The sequence below is a fragment of the Haemaphysalis longicornis genome, unplaced genomic scaffold, assembly GCF_048455015.1.
Source record: "Haemaphysalis longicornis isolate Haplotype H1 unplaced genomic scaffold, Haemaphysalis longicornis Haplotype H1 scaffold_5, whole genome shotgun sequence".
Lineage (NCBI taxonomy): Eukaryota > Metazoa > Arthropoda > Arachnida > Ixodida > Ixodidae > Haemaphysalis > Haemaphysalis longicornis.
The window spans coordinates 42315681-42342552 of NW_027526385.1; the positions used below are offsets into that span (position 1 = coordinate 42315681).

The window sequence follows — 26872 nt, forward strand, 5'->3', positions numbered from 1 at the left end:
AAGCTGAACCGGCCAAAGAGTCAGCCGTTTCATTGAGCTATAGGCCCCTGTGCCGTGGGGACCAGATGAGCCGGATGTCGCGTAAATGGGGAGGCACAAGGCGGCTGTACGGATAAGTAATGAATTTTTGGGGGATGTTAGCGCGGTACAAACCGACAGAGAATCAGAAATAATAGCAACATTTAAATATTGTGGAGGTAATTTTTTAAGGCCATAATTATTGCAAGAAACTCAGCTACGAATATAGGAGTAAAACCAGGTAAACGATAAGAAAATAACCAATTAAGTTGTGGGCTGAATATTCCCACGCCCGCCTGCCACTACCACATGTTAGCGCAAGTTCCCCAGATGCTCATCCAGCAAACCCATTAGCATCCGTGTGGATAGCAGTTTGGCGTTATGGGGGAATACGTTATTGTGTTCCAAAGCACAAGCCGTTCCACGAACTCGCCTACACGCGCCACGCGGAGGAACCTTTCGTCGTCGTCGTCGTCTTCGTGGCTCCGCCTCATAGGAGACGCACTCGTGACAATATTTTCTGCATTTTCTTCTTGCAATATCTTGCATTTTCTTGCAAGAAATATTTCTTGCAACATTTCTTGCATTTCTCGGTTTAAGAAACACCTTTCGTGACTGAAATGGAGCCGAGTGAAGACAAAATGCAGCTTTGTTCAATTAGAAAGAACTAGCCTTTGGTAACTCAATCAACTCTATTCCAGCCACGAAAGACGTTTTTCAGCCGATAAACTCAAGAAATATCGGAAAACTCAAAATTCGCGCCACGGTGACGTAATAAAGGCAGAAGTAACGTAAATCCAGCACTAGATATCACTAGATATCACGTAAAGCCAGCACTAAAGATTTAAGTGATAAAGCCAGCACTAGAAGCACAGCAGTGCGTTAACTGCGCGTTAACATTCCAGTGATACGATCAAGCGAACTAGAAGCTCCCGTATAGAAATTTTTACCTTTTTGGTCCTGGGAGCTGCCGTTTTATCGGTGGGCTGTGCTAGCGGCCCTATAATTGCGCAGTCGACAGGAAGATGTCACTGCGCATGCACAGCACAGCCCAGAACATGTTCCGATTTTATTAAAGATTAACAAATAAAAAGGTGTATACAACTGCCCAGTCGTGTTCCTTGGCGGCGGGTTAGGCGGGCGTCCGGCAATAGCACAAACTAGCGTCACTAAATAAGCTAAACAAGCATGCCTTGACGTTATAAAGAAATCTCGGGAAATTGGCCGGTGTGTTGCCACTGCTTGGCATGTTTTCGTGAACTCCTTCGGCCCTGGTGTCCTATATTTAGGACATTAACCAAAATTTTTCTAGCAATTTGAAAACAAAACCAATACAGCTAGTTTTCTGGGAAGCAGTTCTTCGAGGGTGCTGTTTGTATAGATATCACCATTATTGAAGGACAAGCTCCCGAAAGAAAAGTACCCTGGTGTCATTTACAAGATTCCGTGTGGCGACTGCGACTGCGTATACGTTGGTGAAACTGGAAAGTTCCCGAGACGCCTCAAAGAACACCAGCGTGACGTAAACAAAAAGAACGTCACTGCGAATGCTCTCGCAGAACACGCGGAAGCACATAATCACCAAATTGACTGGGACAGTGCCACAATCATCGCCAAAGAAAGAAACGCAACAAGTAGGCTCCTCGTTGAATCACTTTTTATTCAAACGACGTCAGATACCATCAACCGGACAGAGGGCAATATGCCCGGTATCTACGCACGATCATTACGACGCATCTTGACATCATGAAAACCGCGACGACGTCTTGCCTCGCCTCATTGTGAACAAGGATCCCGTAGGGGATCCGAAACGTCAGTTTTATTGTTTTGACTTGGTCAGTGACCGCAATTTTATTATGAATATATCACCATTGTTCGTTTTTCTTTTTTTGCTACAGCTGAACCCTGGAGAGAGGAAGGCATTGCATTGAAGTCCAGATTGACGTCGAGGTGACCCCAGGGACCTCAGCCTTAGTTTGATTACATGGCTGTAACTATAAAAATATTTTCAATACCAGCTTTATTTTTCCTGTGTGGGCTCAGGGGTTTTCAAAATATAGAAAAACAAGCAAGAGAATCTTTGTTGGAATATAATCTTTTAATTGGTTAACGACCTACTTAGATGTAATGCCTCTAAATGGTTAATTACTTTCGCCAGAAGCTCAATTTTTCGTTTGTAAGCCTAAAGGATCCCAATAATAATAAAAACACGCAAAAAAGCTTTTTTGCTACAAATAAAAATCACGACTGAAAGGGTTAACATCTCGATTTGTTTGAAGTTTGCGATAAAGCTGGTATCCTTGTTGACGGGGCAAAGCAGCCTTTTTTAAGCCCGAAACTTGTATTTTACTTTCGTGGCCCCTTGAAACCACACTGTCCGCTGATGAAACTGGTCACGTGACCTGCACGTCCCTGTTCCCCACGTGGTCACGTTGCGCAAGAGTCCGCACACCACGGCCCCCCCAACAAGGAAGCTGCAAGCTCTCGCTTGCTCGAAAAGTTTCCGTTGTGAGGAGCGGTGCGCCTTCCTCAAACCTTTAGCGTACATGCAGAGCAAAGGTGAAAGACGTGCGACGCGATAACGTGGCCGCGTGAAGGAAGACGGCACAAGAGGCCAGCCAGCGGAACCATCAACCGAACTAACTATAGCCCCGACCGATGCTTCCTTAGAAGGGCCATGAGGGCAAAATAGCAGGCGTCTCTCGGCTCAAGTGCCACACGACTTGACGAAGCAAGTTGGCTGCAACGTCTGTGAAACATAACGGTCGTCTTGAGCTTGTTTAAAGGAGCCACGAAGACAAAACACAAGTTTGGTTCGTTCGGAAGATTGCCTCGTTAGAATCATACTGGGACCACTTTTAACGCAAACTTCGCTCAAATAAGCTACATAATTAGGAAAAAAAGGGAATGGTCATGCGACCCACTCACTCATTTCCCGCTACAGAACCTATGATGTCATACCAGCCAGCTCTGCGATTGGCGGAGACCGGAAAAAGCAAACGCAAACTAGGCAGAGCTTATCAGCTTACCGAACGAGCTATTTGCGCTTAAATTTAGCGCACATTCTTTTTATAGCAGTAAGAATGGTGGGACGAACAGTGGAAGTTGCGAAAGCACACGTAAACATAGTACTGATGCGTACTGCTGTTGGTATTGCGCGCACTATGCTTGGTTTAGCTGCACAGCACTGCGGGGCTTTGGGGGTTGTCTCAGACGACACTGGCCGATTGACGCAAGCAGGGGTGGAAGCAGGGTCTAGCTTTTTGGAGCAGGCACGGGAGCAGCAAAAGTCTTATTTTGGAGCCGCAAAAATCCCATTTTGGAGCAGGTTTGGAGCAATTTAGGGGCTACTTCGGAGCACTTTTGGAGCACACTGACGGCCTTACATAATGCGGCTGAGCGCACTTTTAAGAGCAACTAATACAAAAACTGCACGAAAAATAGAATTGGCCAGAATTATTTAGAAGGAGCGCAATAAATTAAATAGGAGCTGGCACCTTGATATTACCCTTTACTCGGGACTGAAACCTGCTTTTTGCCAATTCCTTTAAATGTAGTGACTTTTTGGCCTTTATTTGAATAATAATCAACACTATGTTACTAACAGTGGCTGCTTTTTTAAATTTTTCGGTAAAGTAGTTTCGAGCTAAAACAACCGCGTGCAGTGCGCCGCCCCGCTGCCGCCGTGACCGCAACCGTGAAATCAGGCGTCGTGAACGTGCCCTACCCGAGCGGCGCTCGCCGAGCGCGCATAGTCTCGCATCGATATTCCCCAACACGAAGACGGGCGCCGTACAATATGATGCCGTATTCGCAGCAAGCTGCCGCCGCCGCGCCGACCGAGAAGGCAGGCATCATAGGCAGGCAAAGGTAGGCAGCGAACGAAGATGGCGATTTCACGACGCCTCATTCCGTAAAAGACGCGAAGGCGAAAGCGGGCACGGCATCCCATCAAGACGCCCGCTTTCGCGGTCGAGTCGGGCCTCGTCGGCCCGCGAACGAGTACGGCGGCTGTGTGGCGCGCTGCACGCAACTGTTTTAAAGGAAAGTGATAGCGGCCGCCGCAACACTCCACAGGAGCGTGCGCATGCGCTCAGTATCGCAGAAGAGCCCTTCGCGCGGAAGCTCGCGTCGTCGCGGTTCTCGGTTCCTGCAGGTCCCGAAAAATTAGACTTCAATCACCACAGTAACTGCGTACTCGCGCAAAAATAATAATAATAATAATAATAAACTACTGATGCGAAGGATGTGCGAAGGGGTCGTTCGTCTTACTTCGAGCAGCTGCAAATTCCAGAGGCCATGCCTCAAGTTATATCACTAGATAACTGTGTAGTTTTACTCATGCTGGTGACAGCCTTCCGGGAAAGCCGCGGCGATAACAACGTTGCGATAAACTCCACGAGGAAACCACGAGTGCACCGAACTGCCGTGGCTATGGATGCGGCGTGGATGCGGCTGCGTCTATTGTGTAGCCAGCGCTCAGTGTTGCCCGGACGACGACAAGACGCGGCTAAATTTGGCGTTTTATGCTCTCAATGGACAATAATCGCGCAAATTGCCGTTTCTGCGCAGCTTGGCGCAGCAGGGCAAATTGGCGCACAATGGCGCAATTGGCGCAGCAGTTCCACCCCTGCGCAAGCACAGCGGCTTACGTGACCATATTTGTCGAGCGAGCACTATTTTTCACGAAACTATTTTCTCCCAGAACAAAAACAAGCCAGCTTTAAATACGGTCAAAAACAAACCAAAGGCACAAAACGGCTTGCAACGGTGGCGCCATCTACGTTCACTAACGGTAAACAAGGCTTCAGTATCGGCTGCACAGCGGTCGGTTCCCGTGAGGTAATTGCGGACCACGAAAACACAATTTAGCGGGGAAACCAAAATTTTAACCTAAATTGATTAATTTCTCAGTGAGTAAAGCATCGAAGCGCTGGGGACACTATAACACATGAAATCTTTTGAATAAAATAAACTTGTATTTTGTCTTCATGGCTCCCTTAATTATGTCGTTAGGTCGTTAGCTGTCTGGCAAGCGACGTCGGCGCAGTGAAGAAGCAGTAAGTGCATCCTGCGACCGACGATACAATGAAACGAACAGGAAAGGGGGCGGGAGGGGGGGCTGAGTAAGAGATGGTGGGGTTCCTCTTAGCATATTTCCGTGTACGCCAATAAGCGGAACTGCAATTTCGCAGGATTAAGTTGTCATACTCAGACTAACAGAACATGCAATAAGGTAAGCTTTTTCCCATTGTTGTTATGCAAGTTCCTGCTTTTTTTTTTTTTTTTTCATTACGATTCACAGGCCTCGTCAAGTTATGTTAAGGCAGCTTTTAGCCTGGGAAGGCCGCCAGAATTTCTGCATTTTTTTTCTCGCAAATGAAATTAATTGAATTCAATTCAAAATTTTCAACGCAAGTACACATTAGACCAAAGTTTATGAACTTTTGCCGCTAACGGCATAACCTGCGCTTGTGTACGCTAGATCACTTCTTTTTGAGACGCCATGTGGGCATAAAGGTTATGCAACAACATACTGCCAGACTTATGGCGGCCCGTGTCATTTTTGTGTTTTGCCCTCCTGGCCAAACAAGAGACGCGCTCTTATAAGGCGCGTGAAGACTAAATCCAAGTTCGGTTTATTAAAACAACTGCTTTCTCCCGATAACAATAACGAGAATTTTATCGCAAGCTTCAAAGAAATAAAGGTCACCGCCAAGAAACGCGACTGGGCGATTGTACTGGTGCCTGTAGTTCCATGTGATCGTTTCAATTGATTGTTGCTAACATGCGGTTACTCCCTGATCACTACGTTTTTATTGGTGGCCCTTATTACGTCACCCATGCCCGTGTTGCGTCATTATAGCGGGAAATTTGAAAGTTTTCAATATTTCCTGCGTTTCTTCGGTTAAGAGGCCGTATTTTGTGGCTGAAATGGAGCTGTCTGAGTTACCAAAGGCTAGTGTTTTAGGAGCGAAGGTCCTTAGGGGCTCGGGCTATCGGCGTCTCATGTCGTCGTCGTCATTCGTCGTCGTATTCTCGTGTGGTCACGGTACTAAAACACCGGGACACTCGTCTTTCGTTCGCGCTTGCTTGCTTCCTTGCTCCTATTTCGCTCAGTACGCACTTTAACTTTAAAATTTGCAGCTCTCCTATTCGAATTTCACTTCTCCGTCTTCATATAATTGGGATGCCGCGTATATCAGCGCGCGCCGTATGGCAAGAGAGACACTGACAATCTTTGAATACACTTATACAGTGCATGCTTCGCCCCTCCCCAGGTTTCACGTTAGTGGAGATGGTTCGGTTTTTTTTTTTTTTTTTTAATTGACCCAAGTTGCATTTTGCCTTCAAAGCCCATTTAACAGCATAAAAACGGTCGCGTGCTAGCAGGTGGCACCACTCCCTTTGGCCTGACTTTCATTTAATAGCGAGACAACGGTTGCCGTCACTGTCACAGCTGTGAACGATGCCAGCTCTACAAAGCGGCGACGCCAAGGTCACGCGAAGTGCATTCCACCCGCAAAGACATGCATGAACGACCTCCGCGGCACGACGGTGGTCGCGTAGTCACCATCATAAGAGTGAACCAACTCTTTGTATGCGGTTTTGTTTCTTTGTTTCCTCGGAACGAGACGGCATACGCAGTAAAGCAAAAAAGAAAGAAAAACTTCCGCCGCAACCCCGAAGCCGACGACTGTCATCAACTTGAGATTACCTCAGCTCTAACGCGCATCCGTACTAGTGCGATTACACTCGCCGCGGTCTTTGTTGCAAGAGTTCATTGAAGGTGGCCTCGTATGAGCTCCTTCCGCTCACTGCAATGACCGTGGCCCCCTAAGCCGATTAGAAGTTTGATAAGAAGACTAGCGCTGCAGAGCAAAGCAGTCGCTAACTCGGTGTCCCCGTACGCAGCCGCTGTTTATCTGATGGAGGCAAAAGCCAAACACGCCCGCGTGTCAGGGACACCGGGCGGTCCACATTCGTCTGTAGACCTCAGCCTAGGACGCTGGTCATAGCCCAAATGCATCAACGGCGTGCAGTAATTTTAACAAGCACATGTGCCTGCGTTGGAAGCGTGTCCGACTGGGGCCCACAGGCGCTCGCTGAATAGATGACTGGACTTCAGCGGCACACGAAGGGTTGAGAGACCCGAGCGGGCTAGTGGGCTCCACAAAGCCCGGCGTCTCTTTGACACGCAGACGGCAGCGAGCGATATATTTCGATGTTTCATTCATACCCGCGTCGTTTCAATCAGGCGTTCCGTTGCCAGCCATCCCTCGCTGCGCAAAGTTACAGCGGTTACAACTCGGTTACAACTCAATCGCTCGGTTACAACTCAAGAACGGCACCACCTCATGTAGTGTATCACTCCGCCAAAGCGCCGGACCCGTGACGTCAGTGCGCGCGCATTTTGAAAGGGGTTCGCTATGAATGCGTGATATCGTCTGCCTTGTCTCACGCAGTCTGTTTGTCGTCACTGGAGTCGTTTATAAGCATATTAAGTCCAAAAAATCACGGGGACGGATCACACCATGTTCAAAATATTCCCAGTAACGCCCTACTTGCGCCGCGCGGAGAAACATCCGGCTACGGTGGTTTGCCTGCGAAACAAGCAGGTTGCCTGCGAACTAAGAGTTTTGTGGGGAAGTATTCACAAAATGATGGGGTATGCGTGGTCTGCGGAAAAGAAACAGAAACTATGCGGCACATCGTGCTAGAATGTGAGGGTATCCATCCAAATCTACATGAAGGAAATATTGGGCTGTCAGAAGCCCTAGGATTTAAAGGTATCACAGAGGAAGTTAACTTCAAGGCTGTCGAGGGGACGAAAAGAAGATTAGAATGCTGGTGGACGAAAAGCAGAGAGGGGAATATTGCCTAGGACAGTTACCACTTGTAACAGAAAAAAAAAGTATTTTGTGCCTAATAAGCTTTTTGTGCCTGCCCTAAGCAGCGCTAGTATTGAACCAAAAGTGTAAAACATAGGTATATTAGTCTTTTTTGGTAAGATGACATGTCATCACCCCGATACAAAGGGGAAACCAATAGAAATCATCATCATCATCGGTGCCGTTCTTGAGCATGCTCGCAAATGTTACTGACCTGCCGTTGCTACTCACAGACGAAGCCCCCCCCCCCCCCCTCTCTCTCTCTCTCTCTCTCTCTCTCTCTCTCTCTCTCTCTCTCTCTCTCTCTCTCTCTCTCTCTCTCTCTCTCTCTCTCTCTCTCTCTCTCTCTCTCTCTCTCTCTCTCTCCACACACGCGCGCGCATGCAAAAACGGACGCAACGGAAAGGATTCCGTAAAACGTATACACTCCTGAAGAACGGAACCGCTTACGCTTGGGCCCAATGGAGGAAACCTTTTCTTTCCTCCATGCTTGGGCCCGTTTTTGCATCACAGTAGCGCCCCCCCCCCTACTCCCCCTCCCCCCTTGCCGTACGGAAACTTTCCTAGCCATCGGCGTTGAGCTGGCCTTGACATGGCCTCTCGCGCACGTCTATGCGGCAATGTGACGGACAGGCCTACGGCATTTACGGACGTACGAAACTGAAGCACGTCATCATTAGCATACTATAGCTACGATGTTGGAGTTTCCAAAATACGTTTTCTTTTTCTTTGCGGACGGACAAAAGGCGTACAGACAAACGTGGACGTCGCACAGCAACAACAAAAATGTCAGGTCCACACCTTCAGCTTCCTCGACAAAGCACCAGCGAACCTCACGTCCACCTCCCGCCTTGGCGGAGGAGGGCAGCCGGCGAAGGCAACCTTCAAGGTTAATTTTCCGGACGTTGCGTAAAAGAGTGACCACCGGCACAACTACTTTATTATCGTGCCTTCTTATTAGCCATTACTACACCAGAAGATCGAGCCGATGGCATCACGTGGCGGGCTGTACAGCTCGGGCGCTTGCGCAAGCTCTTGAAACAACCTCCGCTCAATGCAAGTCGCACACGGAACGGAAGTCTGGCCGCAGGGCCGGCAGCAGATAGGCGGTTCATAAGGTATAATGGTCACGGGCCCACAAAGTACAGCGCTCCAATGGCGGTATAGAAGATATCGACGGCAGGGACGGGACAGTGCTGGCAATGATTTGAAGTCGCCTTGACGAAACGGCGTTGGAAGGTTCGACGCAGCTTTCCAAAGGGCAGAATCCAGCCCTGCCCGAAACAATTGCGCAAAGAATGGACCAACGATCTCACGTGGCGGCTAACGACAGCAATAAGGATATGGTGTCATTGATTTCGGCCCGCTACGCAACGTCCTAAGCACTTCCGTATAAACAGATTCCCCCGGGGGGGAAGAAAAGGTCAGCTTCGAGAATGGACAGAGAGCAAAGGTGTGCTAACCATGCTACGAGTTTACAGCATCTGAACTTGGCAAGAATGCGTTGGAGGGTAATACGGAGGCGGAGACACGACGAGGATAGAGACGCAGGCCCAAAAAAGCGTGGACAATATGAACAACGTGGTCCTCGTGAAGCGAGAAAGAACAAAATTAAAGCCGTTCCACTCAACGTGAAAATTGTCGGAAGTGCGGAGCAGTGATTCGCCATAATGGGCTGTGGCGCCGTTCTCCACTCCACTCTTCACACTCTTCCCCCTCTGCCTCGCTTCTCTCTCGATGAATTGAACAGAGGTTTGTTCACTGCATTTAAATTTTCCCGCCTCGGCAGTGCTCGCTCGCATTCTCTTGGGATAGCTCGCATCCTTTTCTTTGTATTGTTTCCTGTTCTGCGCGGAACAGCACGAGCGGGAGTTCCATTTCTTTTTTTTGTGCTTGCTTTCATTTCGCACGTGCTGGAGGAGCCTTGCTGCGCCATTTTGAACGCGTCATTTCTTTTTTTTTTTTTTTTTTTTCTTCGGCGGCCACTTTCATCGCTTACTAGTACCGTAAAAGCCAACCCAACAAGCATGTCCAACTAAACGGACGAGGCCGGAACTGCCGGTTAATTACACCGATTTTGTCTCAAATGTACCTGCAGTTTTCTTTGCGCTAAATAATGGGGACATGTATGACAAGTACCAGCGGTTCCAGGAATGTCGAACGGTTCTGGTTCAAGTATATCCTCTTAACAGGATGGAAAGTTGGGCGAGTTGGTGTTGATTCATCATAAAAACAGGCGCGGAAAAGACGTTGACGAAGAAACGAAATACAGCGCGTCGTCCAGTGTATTTCATTTGTTTATCAACGCCGTTTCCGCGCCTGTTTTCACGATGTATCCTCTTTGGCCTTTGGCCTTTCCAGCACACCCCAGCCCTCCTGGGTTGAAATAAAGTATTGTTATTGTTAACTTCTCGCCGGAAGGCCGAATCGAGGGACAAGCGCGTATCTCTACGAAGCCTCTTTGGGTGCGTGACTGCCGTTGCCAGATATATCGTGACCTCGGACGAGCTACGACAACAAGCCCGGCCCCTAAAGTGCTCTGCACTTAAATCGAAACACTCCTCTCGAGGAACACACAGGGTCATCATGCTGTATGTACATGGTCGCCGTCGGTCGGTCGTCATTATAAATAGAACCAGCAAGATTTGTTCTTGTTTTCTAAGCAGCCGCCGCACCAATACAAAGGGAAATCGTTAATCGTCGTCACCACGGGTGAAGGCAATGGAAGTCGAAAAATCTGAACCCCCAGATCAGGAAAGCAGGAAATTAATGCTGTCGGGATTGGATTCCACATGAAAGGTCGCCTGCTGCCGGGACCTCTGCCATAGTTTCTATATATCTAGATCTAGAAACCCTGAGCTGTGCGGCATATCTTAACTGCGCGCATGTTCGCTTGCGAGCGCGAGTCGATACCGTCTTGGGTAAACAGAAAGACCGAACAACTTCGTCTGCACAAGCGTCCAGCCTTTTTGAACGGTCTGGCCGAGCGACAGAATTAGCGGTCACGTGTAATTTTTTTTTTTTCAGTTTTTTTTCTTCTGATCAGCGTTGCCCATAGGAAATAGTTACGATCTGTGACTGCCACGCAAACCACTGCATACTGAAGACCTGTTCAAACGAGGCCGGTGGCTTGGCGACTGCTCTGATCGCATGAATTCTTTTTCCTAATTGCACTGACACGAACTCAACCATGTGACATGCTTTGTTAAAACCAGGCCCCAGCCCGCGGTGAATTGCGCTGGAATCACAGTTCGCGACTAATTGTGAAGAACACCGATGATGAGGAGGAGTGGCAAACAAGAACAAAAATTTAAGGCCCGTCCACTACTGTGAAAATGGAAGCCCAGCGAGGCTATATTGGTGGATAACTACCGTAATTACCCGATTCTAACGCGCACCCGATTTTCAAGGCAAAAAAACCGAAAAATCTTGCACCTCCGATTGCAACACGCAAGGAACTTTGTGGGCAAGAAAAACGAATGCGAGAGAAACGGACGATTTATTTATCGAAGTAATCTCACTCATCTCAGTCCTCATCGCTCTGCGAGAGCTCCTTGTCGCCTTCCGCTGACCGCAACATCTCGTCATCGGTTCCGTCAAGCGCGTTCGCGATGCCACACTTCTGAACGAACGTTCAACCATGTTCGATGGGATCGTGGCCCACGCCTCGCACGCCCATCCCGCGAGCTTTTCTAGAGGCGTACGCTTCAGCCAACCGCTCGTTGTGAACGAGTAGGAGCCGCTTGTAACCCGCGGAAGCGGCGCACCTTCGTTGCCGCTGCTGCCATTGCTGTTACCAAGCGCGCAACTGGAATAATTTGACGATTTGTGTGAACGCCGATAGAAAAGCCTAGGCGCCTAAATACGAAAAATTGTTGCTAAAAGCTTTGGCGCCATCTTGAGAGGGTGATGGCGATGGGTGGAACGAAATTTTAGCTGTTTCGGCAGTTTCCGTTTCGTATCCGATTTTAACGCGCATGCGATTTTTTGGTCTATTTTTGCGGGAAAAAGGTGCGCGTTAGAATCGGGTAAATGCGGTACATGAAGTTATGTGTGGTAATCTTAACTCACTGATCGAAGAAACACACATACACGAATCTTCCCTAGAAGTAATTCTACATTATTTCTCGCATAATCTGTTTCGGGACAGTTTCAGTGAAATACAAGCTACAGCCGTTTTCTGTAACCGCATCCCCTCCGTAGTCGGCCACGTATTGACAGCAGACGGGAATTCTGTAACGTTTACAACTTCACTGAACTAATTATGACGAGTAAATTAAACTCGCGTAATGGTAGATCAATCTTAACGGCCAATTTCGGTATCATTTTTTTCCCCCAAGATACCAATCTACATTACACGAGAGCTACAGACCACGTTACACTAGCGCAAACGGTTCTTCGTTGACGGACCCGACAGACGCACGCAACTTAGGTCAAAACCTAGCGCAAGACAGATTCGTTGTAAGAATGTAGCCGTGCTTTTAAGGGACCCTGCAACACTTGCCTCAACTATTCTCTAAATCTTAAAGGCTTTCAGACTGTGGTCAAGAAACACACCCAATACTTGGAACAGGGGGTCACGGAGTGCCTCAGCCAAAAATGACCTCTATGCCCATATCAGATAACTTCGAAACTTGCCCAAAAGATTTTTCACCCATTCCCGGTATTGGCGTTCTTCCAGCGCTTTAATGACGTCATTACAGCGGTGTGGCGGCTATTGGCCGTTTTCCTTTCTGTGGCATTAGTGAACCCACTCAATGGACACTTCTTAAAAAATCTTTATAAAAGCAAGGCAGAAAAGGAAGGCGGATCCAATGCGACGAGCAAATTACGAAGTGTCGCTTGGTGCTGGCGATAACTGCAGCTTTCGCAGTGCTTCCACAGCCTTCCAGACGCAAAGGAAGGAGTGAAAGCGTTTATCAGAGGCCTTGCAGCGTCCCTTAAACAAGCCCACAGACAGCAACGCATGCTGCAGTGGCCGCAAATTCTGCCGCTCACCCAGACCACTTTTAAAAAGCGCGCCGCATGGACAGCCCAAACGGCACCGTTCGATCTTTCTGTTTACCAAGAGGGCATCGACTCGTGCGAGCGAACGAACGAGCGTGCAGTCAAAATAGGCCGCAGCGTTAGTGTCTCGGCAGCAGGCAACCTGTCGCGAGGTGGCGGCAGTGGCGGTGCAGTGCCTTCTCGCGTGGAATCCAGTCGTTGGCTCCAGACAGTACATGTCTATGACAGCTTAAAGGGCAGTGCGTTGCTATTTGAGGCAACGAACTCCCTTTTGTATTAGCCATCCTCGAGGTCACAGACGTGACTGGGAAGGCGGAACGGTGGCGGAAAAAAAGCAGGGAAATGATCACTGAGCAGATTCGATAAGAGGAGAATATATCTAAATAAAAAGAGCTGAGACCCAGAAATCGAATAAATTTCGTTGGGAGAGACCAACTAACTGCTGACTGCAACAGCCAATGTGATTTTTAAAGGGGCCTTGAAGACAAAATACAAATTAGTTTAATTTGAAAGATCGAGGCTTCAGTACCTCCCTCAGCCTCACATCCCAGCCACGAAAGCCATTTTTTAACCGAAAGAACGCAAGAAGTATCGCGAAACTTTCAAATCTTGCGAGGCAGTGGCATGTTATAGGCGGGAGTGACGTCATAATGGGCAGCACAAATAATTTGTAGTGTGTTTGCTGCAAGTTAGCCTCCGAGTGATGCAATCAGACGGAACTAGACAATCATCCAGTCATGTGTCTTGGTGACGGGTTAGTTCGGCGGCCGCCAATCGCACGAACAAGATTACGTGACATCATAGAAAGGTTGCTAGGGAGTCGCCACTGCTGCATCTGTTCTCCCTAATATCTGAGTTCGTTGCCTGAAGTCTGCGATAAAACTGGCACCGTTGTTTTCGGGGCAAAGCACTCTTTCTAATGAATAGAACTTGTATTTTGTCTTCACGGCCCCTTTAACCACCACCCGAAAATAAGAGGAGCTCTCTAACCATCATCATCATCAGGCCACATCAGTGCGCCTTTGCCTGGCCTTGCCATCAGGCGTTGTTCCTCCCCCGTCAGCACACTACTCAATATTGCTTTCAAATTTGTGATGTGGGAGACAGAACTGTTCTCTGGTGAAAACCCGCAAGTCAAAGAATCGCTACCTCGACAAATATATATTGGTTTTTCATTTTCGTTTCCCTGTTCTCCGCAGCGCGCTTCAACTCGTGGAAACTGAACCTGCTGTTGCACATATGTATTTGAGTTTGAAGTTCACAGCGAATTTAGGTACATGGAAAGGCTGCTGTGCAAAACATGGAATATGTCACTCAATGCAGCCACACTAGTTCAGCACAATAGGTGACCGGTAAAAAGCGCGAAGGCTCATGGGTACGTCGTCTGCTCCCGCCATTTCCGGTTCGAGATCTCGCCTGGCCTCCCGTAGGCCGGCGGCTTTCACGCGCGTGTGCGTGTGTTGTTTATTCGTTACAGAGTTCTTACCTTTCAAAGAAGCCCCTAGTAGGATTCATCGTTGTTTTACATTGAATTGGCGATGCACGAGGGTTTTGTTTTCGTTGGAAACAGATAAACAACAAGCAGACGCGCGCGAGAAAGCCGCCGGCGTACGGGAGGCCAGGAGAACTGTCGAACCGGAAGCGGCGGAACTCCGCCGGATCAGACAATGTACCCATGAGTCTTTGCGCTTTTTAGCGGTCACTGATTCATCCACCAAGGGCTAACTGTAGTTGACACAAAGTCAGGAAAACGGCTGCGCTGTTTCCTACAGACAAACCCATGTTCACATATCAACAGAAATTACGCAGTCGTGGCAGTCTTTCAAAGGGCCATGAAGCGAAAATACAACTGCAGCCAATTCGAAAAAAACTAGCCTCTCGCAACTCGCGCAGCTCCATTTCCACACAAATGAAGTCTTTTAACAAAAAAAAACACTATAAATACTGAAACACTTCCCATTTTGCGCTACAGTGATGCATTATGGGAACGAATGACATCATACGGGCTGGCTCTAAAAACATTATGCAATCAAACGGGACTACGAGCCCCACTACAACAGCCCATTCATGTTCCTTGGGGGTGGTTTAGTCAGTTGCCAGCAATCGCACACACAAGATTATGTGATGCCATAAAGAAATCGTCAGAAAGTGGCTTGAGAGTCGCCACTGCTTAATACCTACGTTTTCTTTAATATCTCGATTACTTATCTGAAGTGTGCTCTAAAAGTGGTATCATTGTTATTGTGACAACACAGTCTTGCATTCTGTGAACTGAACTGAACTTCAGTGACTGAACTTGCACTCTGTCTTCGTATCCCCTTAAATCGAGACACCCTGCTTCTCCTCAAACTTGCTTTTGCATCAGGGAAACAAAATTCTTAAAGGGAGACAAAACTTTCAAAACTAGTAGAATATATTGGTTTTTTGCAGTGCCGAAAACACCATTATACCACCGTCTGCAACAGTAGTTGCTTAATTATGCAGAAAATGGGAGAAACGTGAAAGCACCTATCGGCGCTCGTACACTCTGACACGCTGCGATTTCAGACACCCCAAACTGTAACGATGAAATGTGATTAGAAGACCTGGTTGAGGCATTTCTATGAAAGCAAAAGCAAGACAAGAAGATGTAAATGCAAAATAAATGTATCGGAAAACTTTTGTGCAGCGTATATTTTTTAAAGTTGTCTCATTAAGCATTGTCCTGACTGCTACTATCAGTAACCTTGGTTTATGTTTCAATGAATCATTTCATCCCAGGTAAACAAGTGCTCGAAAATGTTTTATGCTGGTGAAATGTAAGTGCTCTTGCCCTAGTGTGAGCATACGTTCATAAAACAACAGCCAGTGGCAAGAGGAACCAGATTATCTCTGTACTCGACGACACGTCGTTGATTACCACTCTGACTGTGTACTTTTAATACCTTTTCTGACGTTGCTGCTGCTCAAAGGCAATCACTTGTGTAGCTGAAACTCATTGGGTGTGCATTCAGCATTGGACAGCACCCTTCATGATATGTTCTCTAACTTCAAGAAAAAATATAGATAAGAAACAGAAGAGACGAGCAACCTGTACTCCTGTTTCGAAACAAACATAGCATCGTTTCTCGTCGCCAGAAGGTGCATCAAAGTTGTGATCTCTAAGTTAAAATAAATTACCCAACCTCTAGCGCCCACTGTTAGATTATCTCACAAAACAAAAGGACGAATTAAAATGTGAAGGGAGATGAAACAGACAGGAACGAAACAGCAAATCGAATTGGCGGAGTTGTCAAAACTAACAGAAGCAAGAAGTGCGATACTCATGCATAAAATGTGGCAAGGATCGATAAATTGCTAAAAAAAAAGGCTAAAGGGAAATGAAGAAAAAGCTGGCTATTGGCAGATACGGAATGCATACACTGAAAGATGATACTGGCAACAAAAACATCGACGAGATAAAGTGCGGGAAAGGTTGTGTCCAGATTTATGCTCTAGCGACGTTCAAAGAGGAAACAGTAGTAAATGGTTTCGCTTTGCTTGGTTTTAGCAGTAACAAAAGATTGAGCAAAAAAAAAAAACACTCGAAGGAATAGGGAAGCAAAGCCACGGGTGACAACGGACCTTACACAGACCTTCTCCAGGATGGTGAGGATGTTATACTACATAAAGCTGGCAAATTTGTTCTCAGAATGCCCTCAGACACTGGAGTACCAGGCCTGGAAAAATGCCAACATAGTTCTAATTCACAATAGTGGTGATGACAAAGAATGCCAAAGACTTATCAGTATGCTCTGATTGTACAAATTGTCTACAGGATATTTCTTGACCGCATAGTGGCACCATATATTTCGAGCTCAACGAACAGACTTTTTTAGGAAAGGCTACTAAACAGTGGTTCACTTCCATGTCATAATAATAATAAAGCTCTTTACGTCTCATTTATAGATCACAAGAAAGCATTTGGTTCAGTAAAAACCCCAGCAGTGAACGAAGCATTGAGGAAACAGGGAGTAGAGGATAGGATACATACGTATAGGCTTTGTATGGGCACGATACGGCACTCCGTAAGAAAAGTGATAGGCTTCCTGTTAGGAAGGCATCAGCCACAGAGACACCATCTCACCAAAATTATGAAGCCTGATTGGGAAGTCCAGGATACGAATAAACGAAGAGTGTTCGGGCCAAATAAAATTCGGGTATGACATCGCCTGGTCCTTTATACGGACGAAGACCTGCAGAAATACTTCATGAACTGTACTCTAAAAGCCTTGCTGTAGGATTACAGATAAATGGGACTTACTAAGACATGCGCAATGTTAAATAGGCATGCAGAAAGTGCCCCTTTCTGTCAAGGCAATGAAATCCTAGAAAAGGTGGGCGAATATAAATATGTTGGGAAAGTTGCGGGCACCTATCAAAACCAAGATAATAAAAACAGGCGTACAATTTTTGCGACCTGGGCAGCACTCAGCAAACACTCGATTCCGGTGATGACTGACGGCTCGGGAACCTGGGGTAAGGTAGGACTTGCTAAGAACCTTGAAAGAGTGCTTAGGCCAGCCGAACGAACCATGGAAAGAAAGGTCAGAGACGGGAAACGAACGTCTGGGATTATTGAGCAAACTCACGTGGGAGTTATCCTTGCTAGATTGAAGAAACAAAAGTGGAGCTCGGCTAGACATGCAAGCGGGCAACCGATCGAGAGACGGCACTTAGACGTCAAAAGACTGATACCTCGATGAGATGAAGAAATTTGGCGGCAAAGAATAGATTCGGGCAGCGTAGGATAGCGGCATTTTGGCGAGGCCTTCATTCTGTAGTGAACATAAAACTAGCCGATGATGATGACGAAACTATTTCAACCGCTACCGCAAGGGAATCGGAGCTGTCACGTGAAGCTGTCGTACATCGCGAAAAGCGCCCACTTAACCGTGGCAAGAGCGTGACAAGCGCCTTTCCAGAGGTGGTTCGTCCGTAGCAACCTGCTGTCGTGTGACGAAAAACCATGGTCGTCGCACATGAACGACGACAGCAGACGCAAAGCCGCCGAGTCGTTCATTCAAACCAACGCGGAACACCGGCAAACAAGAGGTTGTACAAACCGCCGCGTTCGTCGCAAGGGAAAGGCCGGCTTCGGGTGTCAAGCTATCGTCAACAGGACAAAAGTCGCGCTATCCCGTACCCGCACTCGTACCCGCACTGTTCCCAACGGCGCACCGTGCGCCGATGAGCCGTTCGTGTACAAGTGAGCTCACCCTTCGGTTGACGCCGTCACGATAGCCACTTTCCCCGCTAGCTTCTTTGCGCCGGACGCAGTCGACATCGCAGCTCGGGCGATGGGCGTACTCGCAGAGGAGATCCGTGTGAGCGTGGATAGCATGCTTACGGTGCCCATGTTTCGAGCTTGGTCACCACGAAACATTCACGAACACAACGTAAAGGCTGAGCGACACGGCGCAACAATGCTGCCAAAGCCAGATGAGGCGATGAGGAGAAACAGGCCGGCGGCGAAAGCAAAAGCAAGAAGTTCGGAGAAGGAAAGTGGGAAAGTGGGGAAGGTGGAGAGGGGTTCTTAATCGCTTGCGATCGCCGCGACTTCGAAGCGGCGCGCGGAGAAGTAGTGAACTAAGCAAACCGGCAAATTCCCGCCCTTCACAGCTGCGGCCAACGTTTATAGATACTTTGGCTGCGGCTCCGTGTTCATCTGCCGCCGTATAACCGGTGTTTTTCGGGGGTGAATTTCAGTGCCTGGGAGAAATCACAGTTCGCTAGGCCCTGCATACGAAAGCGACTACATACTTCGTAATTTTACAGACATTAGACACACTAGAAATGCACTGAGTATAAAAGAAAGCAAGGCAAAAAGTCGTCGCAACTGTTTGAGGTGAGATACAAATAACCAGGCTAATCACGTACTCAAGGGCCGTAAGCCATAACATTGGAACAGGGGCTCCCAAAAGAAAGGGGGGCGGGGAAGCTTAACCTACCCCTCCTCACCGGCCCGATTAGACGTCACGCTTCCAATACCAGATTGATTTGATTGATTGATTGATTGATTGTAGGGTTTAACGCGCCGACGCAACGCAGGCGATGAGGCGCGCCGTAGTGAAGGGCTCCGGATTAATTTTGACCACCTGGGGATCTTTATCGTGCGCCGAAATCTCGTACACACGGGCGTTTTTGCTTTTCGCCTCCATCAGAAAAGCGGCCGCCGCGGCCGGGAATCGAACCCGCGACCTCGTGCTGAGCAGCGCAAGCTTCCAAAACCAGAAAAAAAAGACCTGGCTAGAGTGGTTCAAAGCGCGAGGCTTAATACCATTTCGGCAGAACGCACTTTAAAAAGCCTGCCAAGGCTGGTTTCTTTTATTATATCTTTTCATTGACACATTTCGGTATTCCTGAAAGGGGAGTAAGTGATGTTCTTGTTACAATTTTATTCCCGGTGTCGTTTGCAAGTGCATTCCGAGTGCCGTCCAAATTGGTCCCAAATTTTTTTAATACAGAATATTTATACGCGCGTTTTCATGAGAAAACCAACCGCGGTGTTTGGGCTGATCGAGACCGCAACAGAGTCTCCACACGCTTGGGAGAGAATGTGCTCCCTGTGATTAGGGAGAGGTGATACTGGAGCGACTGGGCGCCTCATATTCATGATTCTAGGTTATTGTTAATGTAGTTGTTGTAGTAGTTGTTGTTGCAACTTTTATGGGCTAGGATGGCTCAAAGCCATGAGGGGGGGGGGGGGGGGGGGGGGGGCGGTCGTGGTATGGGACGTTGCAGCCAGTGTTCGCCTTGAAGCGCGGAGGATGGTGTCGCATATATAGATATGCGATAAGTGCTCGATGAGTCGAAGGTGGAGGTCTACACCTACACAATACCGGTTGTGATAGACCCCTTTCAATGGAAAAAAATTGCAATGAGGGTGAGTGCATTCGTGTTTAATGTATGTGGGTCGATAAGGATATCTATACCAAGATTGATCGAGAGGGGCGGTGACAGATTGCGGTCTCGAGGGAATTGGGGGCAGTTCCAAACAAGGTGATGGAGATCGGGCTGTAATTTGGGAGACGTACTGGGGACATTTTGGGTCGAAAGGGATGCGTACTTGTTCCAATCCAATCCACGTTGTGATCACGGTGGTGGTAAAATACATTCGTAAAGGTTGAGGGATTATGTCGTGCTGGCCCGTTTTGGTGTCTTGGGGAAATAGGGAAAGAAAGCATGCGAAGTGGGGAAAAAGGACCTCAGTCCGGTTTTCATGCGTTTGTCACCGCGGGGTCCAACTGCGCGGGTTATTTTCCGACGTTCTTCTAGGCGCCACGTGTGCGGACATAATCAAACAGTTGTGAGGCTGTCTGATCATGTCTGATTACTTGATTATGCTAAGTTTTTTTTAGCAAACTGTCTATCAGGCTTGCTGATACGGAGGTTTACTTTCTGGCCAGGGTCGTTTGATTATGTCCGCACACGTGCCGCGTGTGTTCTTATCTTGTGCTTGCTTGCCAGTGTGCGCAAAGGAATGTGCATTATGTGAACTGTTATTTTTATGTGTATATATACGTTTTTCCTGTGGATTAAAATTTTCAGTTTCTAGTCCGCGCGTGTCCTGTCTCCGTTTTTTTTTAAAGCGTATATATCGTATCTTGTGCACCAAGTGCTCATGTGCCGCGCACACGCAGTTTCTCTGGCAGCAAGCGCACGCGTTGAAGATTGTTACTCCGACAGCATATCTGTTAGAAGGTTAAAGACACCATAATCTTGAATTCACAGCGCAAACAAGAAACAAGGACGATAGGGAGAGCACGACACACAGGCGCTGACTAACAACTGAAGTTTATTGCTGTGACGTCTGGCATATAAATACAGCAGAAATTAGGGCAACAAAGAAATCGACACATAACATGTGAACACAAAATAACAAATCCGCCATGACATCACTACCGCCATGTGCTTACACACCGTCTAGATATGGGATATCTTTTGCTGATAGCGCGACAGAAGGAACGCTTACACACTTTCCTTCTTATTTTGCTATTTTATGAGCCTCAATAATTTCCCTCCTCAGTTTATGCTTATTTTTACACAATTAATATTGCGGTGCTAGTGAAGATATGCTCGCACCCAGGACAGTCTCTACAATGCACTCCTAGATGATCGCTTTTGCTCTTTTCCACGTTGTAACTGTGTTCTTTTAGCCTATAGTTAACACATCTCCCCGTTTTCCCGATATATTCTCTGCCGAACAATAAAGGTATGCTGTAAACTACGTTTGTGGCACATGGAATGAACTGTCGTTGGTGCTTCTTCCTACAAACCGGAGGACAAGGGGTATCGCTATTAACGTGTCTACAAAGTCTCGAGAGTTTATTAGGAGCAGAAAAAACAACACTCACATCTGCACGCTTGCAGGTCTTTTTAGATCATGCGATACCTTATGTATGTATAGCAATACTGCAACCCTCCCTTTACTCTTGTTAATCAGATCATTTTATTCTTGCCTAGCCTTCATTTTCTTCAACAAACTTTCGGCAACGGACATTAATAGATATGTAGGATAACCTGCATTAATTAGGTGACTAACCTGATTCATGAAACAAGAGCGTATCATATGAACGCATGACTTAACAAGTGACTTTTTCAGGCACAGATTCGCAATTCCTCTTTTAGCCTGCAGTTTCGAATTCGCCGAGTCATACGCAAGAAGCGACTTCTTGCCTCGAGGTTCGTATTTACAACAAATGTGCTCATGATTAACAGAAAGGTGAAGATCGAGAAATCGGATACGTCCTGCGGATACATCGGATACACGCCCTCTTCCAAATACCATACATGCAGTACGTGTGCAATAAACGACGTTTTTTTTTTTTTTTTTTTTTTTCCCGCTGTCTCGGCGTGGTATGTTTGGCGTTGTGCACGAAAAGATACACGTTGGCGGACATAATCAAACAGTTCTGCAGCTGTCCGATCATGTCCGATTGCTTATGCTATTTTTTAGCAAACTCTATATCAGGCTTGCTGATATAGGGAGGTTGACTTTCTGGCCAGGGCCGTTTGATTATGTCCGCACACGCGCCGCTTGTGTTCTTCTCTTGCGCTTGCTTGCCAGTATGCGCAAAGGAATGCGCAGTGTGTCAACTGTTATTTTTCATGTGTATACATACGTTCTTTCCTGTGGATTAAATTTTTCAGTTCCTAGTCAGCGCGTGTCCTGTCTCCCTTTTTTTCTAAGTCCTTCGCCTTTGCGCTGTTTCCATCATCGACGCCCAAGCCTTTCGCTGGTCGAGTGCCCCCTTCACGAGCGGGAAACGAGCTGGCGTACTTACAACGGCGCAATGCGCGGCGGCGATACGTGCTGCTGCTGGACATACGACGATTTCCGGGACTTTGGCCACGCAAGCCTTCCGCCGGTAGAATGCCGCCTATATAATGACCGGCAACGGTCAGGCGACGTGACGAAAGTCTCGCGCAGCGTTGGCACCATCTTCTTTGGTGATGCTTCCAAGGCGCGGTATTTCAACGAGCCGTCGAGCCGAAAGGTATCCACCCTGAAGCTTCGGCATTGGTGGGTCAGGTTCAACGACTTTGACCACGAAGCTGTAAGTGGCAGGGCAGGCAGGATGACGTTTGCAACGAAGCAGAAAACGCGGTAAAGAGACGCAAGTATACCGCGCTGTTAAAGCGGAAAACTTTAACGGAGCGTACGCATAATTTGGGAGCGACTTTCCGGATAGACAAATGGGATTTAATTGCGAAGTGCGTGATCGGTTGTCTCGTTCGTCTTGCGCACGCGGGTCCTATAGCTTCCGGAACACACGTTGGAGTGTACACATGGCTGCGGCTCTTAATCACATGTCTTGTGTCAGTATAAAAATACGCAGCTTCTGGCGACTACGCACTTCAATCGTCTTCACCATGCTCGCTCCAATTCTTCAAGTATCTGCGCATAACCGCAATTTTCACCTTCGCTGGCCAGCCACTTCCGTAGGGCGAAATGTCCTTGAGTATTTTTAATGGCGTCTTCGCGAGCCGTTGCCTGCCATTGTACTTTACTCATCCAGCCGGGTGGTTTGAAGGTAGGCACAATACAATTTGACGGGATTCTGACTGCATTTCCAGAAACTGCAGTTATTGACCCAAGGGGGGGGGGGGGAAATTGCAAGGGATTTGTTACGAACTGATGACTCCTAAGCCGCTACGAGAATTGGCCGGAAAAGAGGGTAATTAACGGGCTGCGTATGAATGTAAGTTTGCAAACCGCATTGCTGCCGCAACTCAGATGCATCGTCATTTTCATTTCCATGTTTCGTGGTGGTCTGGCAAGGTGATGTCCAGATGCTGCAATCAGTCCCACTTGTACGATATAAATGTGACAAGGTCTATGTATCCTGTCCCAATTAACTGTTCCAACGCCCGAGTTTGATCATTGCTATCTCGAACACATTCCCTAATCCCGCTGTACTCCACCGAATCCACCCTTCATTATTGGCCTTGAGGACATACCGTGGCGCCACCTAAATAGACGCCGGGATATGTCGTCGTCGGCTAGAACATTTTTCTTGTGCTTATGCGTCTGCGTGTTTTGTTTTTTTTTTTGTTGTTGTTGTTGTGGGCATCGTGTGCCCGCTCCTCGTGGCTTTGATGCACATTACACAAAAAAGTGGTCTACAGACCGAACAATCCGGGCAAGCAATCAGCGACTAGCTTGTTCCCGGCGACTCCGCCGCGGCTATAGTTGCTACCATTGCGACCCACAGCTCGTACGCAGCCAGCTAACGCCAAGGACGATGCAACTGATGCCGAGAAAAGTACGCTGTTAATTCATTAGGAAATACTTGCGACGTGACATGTACGAGAGTGTGTGTATAACGAAAATAGACCTTGCAACAGCGACGGAAACGTACCGTTCAGTTGTGGCCTCACCCCGCGTATACTGCGCGCATTGCCTGGTAAATGAATGACTACGTGAGAACGGTGAGCGGATTGCTTCGCCGCACGTGCTGGTACGATCTGCAGTTTGGCTTAAGCAATGCCTATTTCCCCTGCGATGTTTTTTTATAGTTATGGCCTCATTTGTTTAACGATCACTGCCGTACTCTGTACGGCTGATACGTTTACTTTTCGTGACAACTTGTCTGCTATGTATGAATGGTACGAACGCGAGTTTTCAACGCCTCCGAGCGGGTTTAGACATGCCTATGTTTACTTTTCATTAGGACCTCACCGTGGGAGTTTATAATTTCAACGTGGGCTTTTGTCTGTTTACAGCGAGCCTGCCTTTCTTTGGCATCAGGTTCGAGAACACAGAAGGCGAGGCTGTGTACGAAGCGAAACACGCCGTTGTGTAATGATTTGGGGTAACGGGGAGTTTTAGAATAGGGGAACCAAGCGTTGGGGGCCCCCAAGAAGTTAGGGGAACCCAAACGCAACGCGCTCGCGAGCGACTAGTTTTAGGAGAGGCCTTCTCCAACAGCTCGCAGCCTGCTTCGGATGCTCGGAGTCAGATGTTGGGAACTTTAGGCTTAGCGACGCGGCAGATACTTCATCGCCGCTTTCGTTGCAGTAGCGAATGACAGTCCCTAACCGTAACAACTTTTCAGCACGCTGTCACCCCCTTTCTTATATGTGGAACTTTGTACCCGCGGTGATTGCCATTTAAGCGATCGACGATCGACATACCTGTCACGGCCTCGGCCGATTCTTGCGCGCAGGTATCGCCATCCTTCGGCCGCTCGCCGCACCGCACCTGAACGGGCCGGCGGTGGCGGGACCGATCTCCGCGGCCGGTCGGCGCAGATCGCGGCAGATATTCGAGCTTCGCCTTGAAAATCACAGCTGATGACACTACCTAGCACATTTTTTCACCGCGCTAACATTCACTCTCACGAATGTGGAACTTCTTTGCCGCCGCATCAGTGGGATTTTAAAAAAACTCCCACCTCCCCTCGCGGGAACCCCTGTGTAGATGCGACGCATAGGCGGAGCGGCGAAGGGACCGCGTTTTATAGCGCGCATAACGTTGAGGGGACTGCGTAAGCCGGTCCCAGTCGATGACGACGTTGGCGTACTTGTTAACGGCGTGGACTCTAGGTGTTCGAGCCAAGCGTGGATGTTGCTTCGCCGGAGAACGGCACACCGGTTATATGCGCAGCGCGCCCGAAGGAGAGGAAACCGCGGAAGAGAGAGTACTGCACATGCGCCGGCCCCAGCGCGTCTGCCGCGGCTATGACGCAACACAATCCAACACAATCCACTTTAATCCAATCCAAGCCAAGCCAAGCCAAGCCAATCCAATCCAATCCAATGCCCCTCGCGCGAGAGTGTTCGCTATCGGAGAGGAGAGGGGGTGAGCGGCGGAGAGCGCAGCTGGCGCGTCGAGGATAATGGGGGAGGGGTGGACAACGCCGACGACAACGACGACGACGCCGGAGGGACAAGGTGAGTGAATCAGATGCTCTGCATCTAAAATGGCGACGAGGTGTTGCTGCCGCGACCTGCGTCAGTTCGAGCGGCTTCGTGGGCCTTGCGGGAAGGCACTGCGGGCGTGTGGGCGGAGCGTTTCTGCGAGAAATGAACGCATCCTGATTTCTTGCTTCATCCATTTCTTGCGAACGGCAAGCGAAATGTAGAAATACATGTCGGCGATCGTCGTAGCCGATCGCCGAGATGATGATGGGGCAAATTAACGAGCCGCAGCTAAGCGTATACACCGAGTTCGGTCGCATACGTCCGCATAAATCACCGTGCTGAAGTTGTTTGCAGGAAGCCCACCACAGTTGATACCGCATAAAGTCCCCATGCGGTCAACCTACGCTTCGCGCGCTGAGAATTAACTTCAAACGCCGAAAATTAACACCCTAGAACGCGCGTCCTAAACGAAGTGTCACGCGCTGCAAGCCACCTATGCAGCAACATAGAAAGGGGGATCCTACAAGTGACGTTAAAACTACCGCAGAGCCGGCCTCTCCAGTGGTGGCCCTCGCGGCCAATTCTCTTCCCCGGAATTCCCTACATATGGCTCCTTCGCAATCGTTCCCCACATCTTCTGAGGATGTCTGAAAGACCATTTTCCCCTGATATCCTGTGATGAGCTGTGGGAGAGGGAGCTCAGACCTAGAGGCGCAAACCTCCTTGGTCACCACAGCTGCCGATGACGCCGCCCTGCAAAAGCTGGCTGCCACACCCACCCCATGAGCCTCACAAAGCTCAATAAGAATGTTTTTTTCTCTCCACCAGAGTGCGTGTGGTAGCCACATGGGCGTAACCAGACCTGGCGTGCCCTAGTAAACTCTCAAGTGCCGCAAACAGGCTTTACTTGAACCATATTCCCCTACCCTTACTTCCATATCCCACAACAGGCCCGGCCGGGCCCTTCTTGATAGAAAAGAAGTATTCCATGCCATTTTCTCTCTCGGCGAGTAAAATTGAAGTGCAGCTAGCGAACCTTCTTTTCGCTTGGGTTTCATTGGTGGCACCTTACTGAACAGATCGATCAACAGCTGCAGCACCTTTGAGAAATCTCTAAGAGAGGAGGAGGAAGAGAAGAAGAAGGAGAAGAAGAAGAAGAAGATGGAGCAGGAGGAGGAAGGCCGTGTGACTCTCGCCGCCCCTAACACGGACTTCCAGGCGGCGTTGTTCAGGCACTGCGATTCTCAACCTCTGCGTTGTCGCTTTTAGAGTAGCAGTGCAATTACCTCGCGCGATAAAAGTGCAACAAGAGATACCTTTTAACCCGGCAGTATCAACGCCACCGTGCGTGAACCGGACCCAGCCGTCTCTCACGACGGCGGTCGTCTGCCGAGCCCCCTCGGCGCTCTATAAAAGCGGCCAGGCATAAAATCACAGAGAGAACAATAGAATGGCTCCCTGTCAACCGGCCTCACTCTCTCCCTATCCCGCGGAAGAATTACTTCGTTATGCACGACCTGGGACGACGAAGCAAACACGTACAGAGGAAACAACAGAACAGGACGCGC

At 48.4% G+C, this 26872-nt stretch overlaps 1 protein-coding gene across 1 annotated transcript in view; it reads right to left on the reverse strand.

The window, feature by feature from the left end:
* Dhrs4 (Dehydrogenase/reductase 4) overlaps positions 1–18421 on the reverse strand; it is a 62022-nt gene extending 43601 nt beyond the window's left edge. Inside the window, exon 1 of the mRNA XM_077670209.1 lies at positions 18155–18421. Within this exon, the coding sequence (XP_077526335.1) occupies positions 18155–18321 (167 nt within the window). The 5' untranslated portion in view covers positions 18322–18421. The remainder of the gene's footprint in view (positions 1–18154) is intronic.
* Between the last annotated feature and the right edge of the window lie 8451 nt (positions 18422–26872).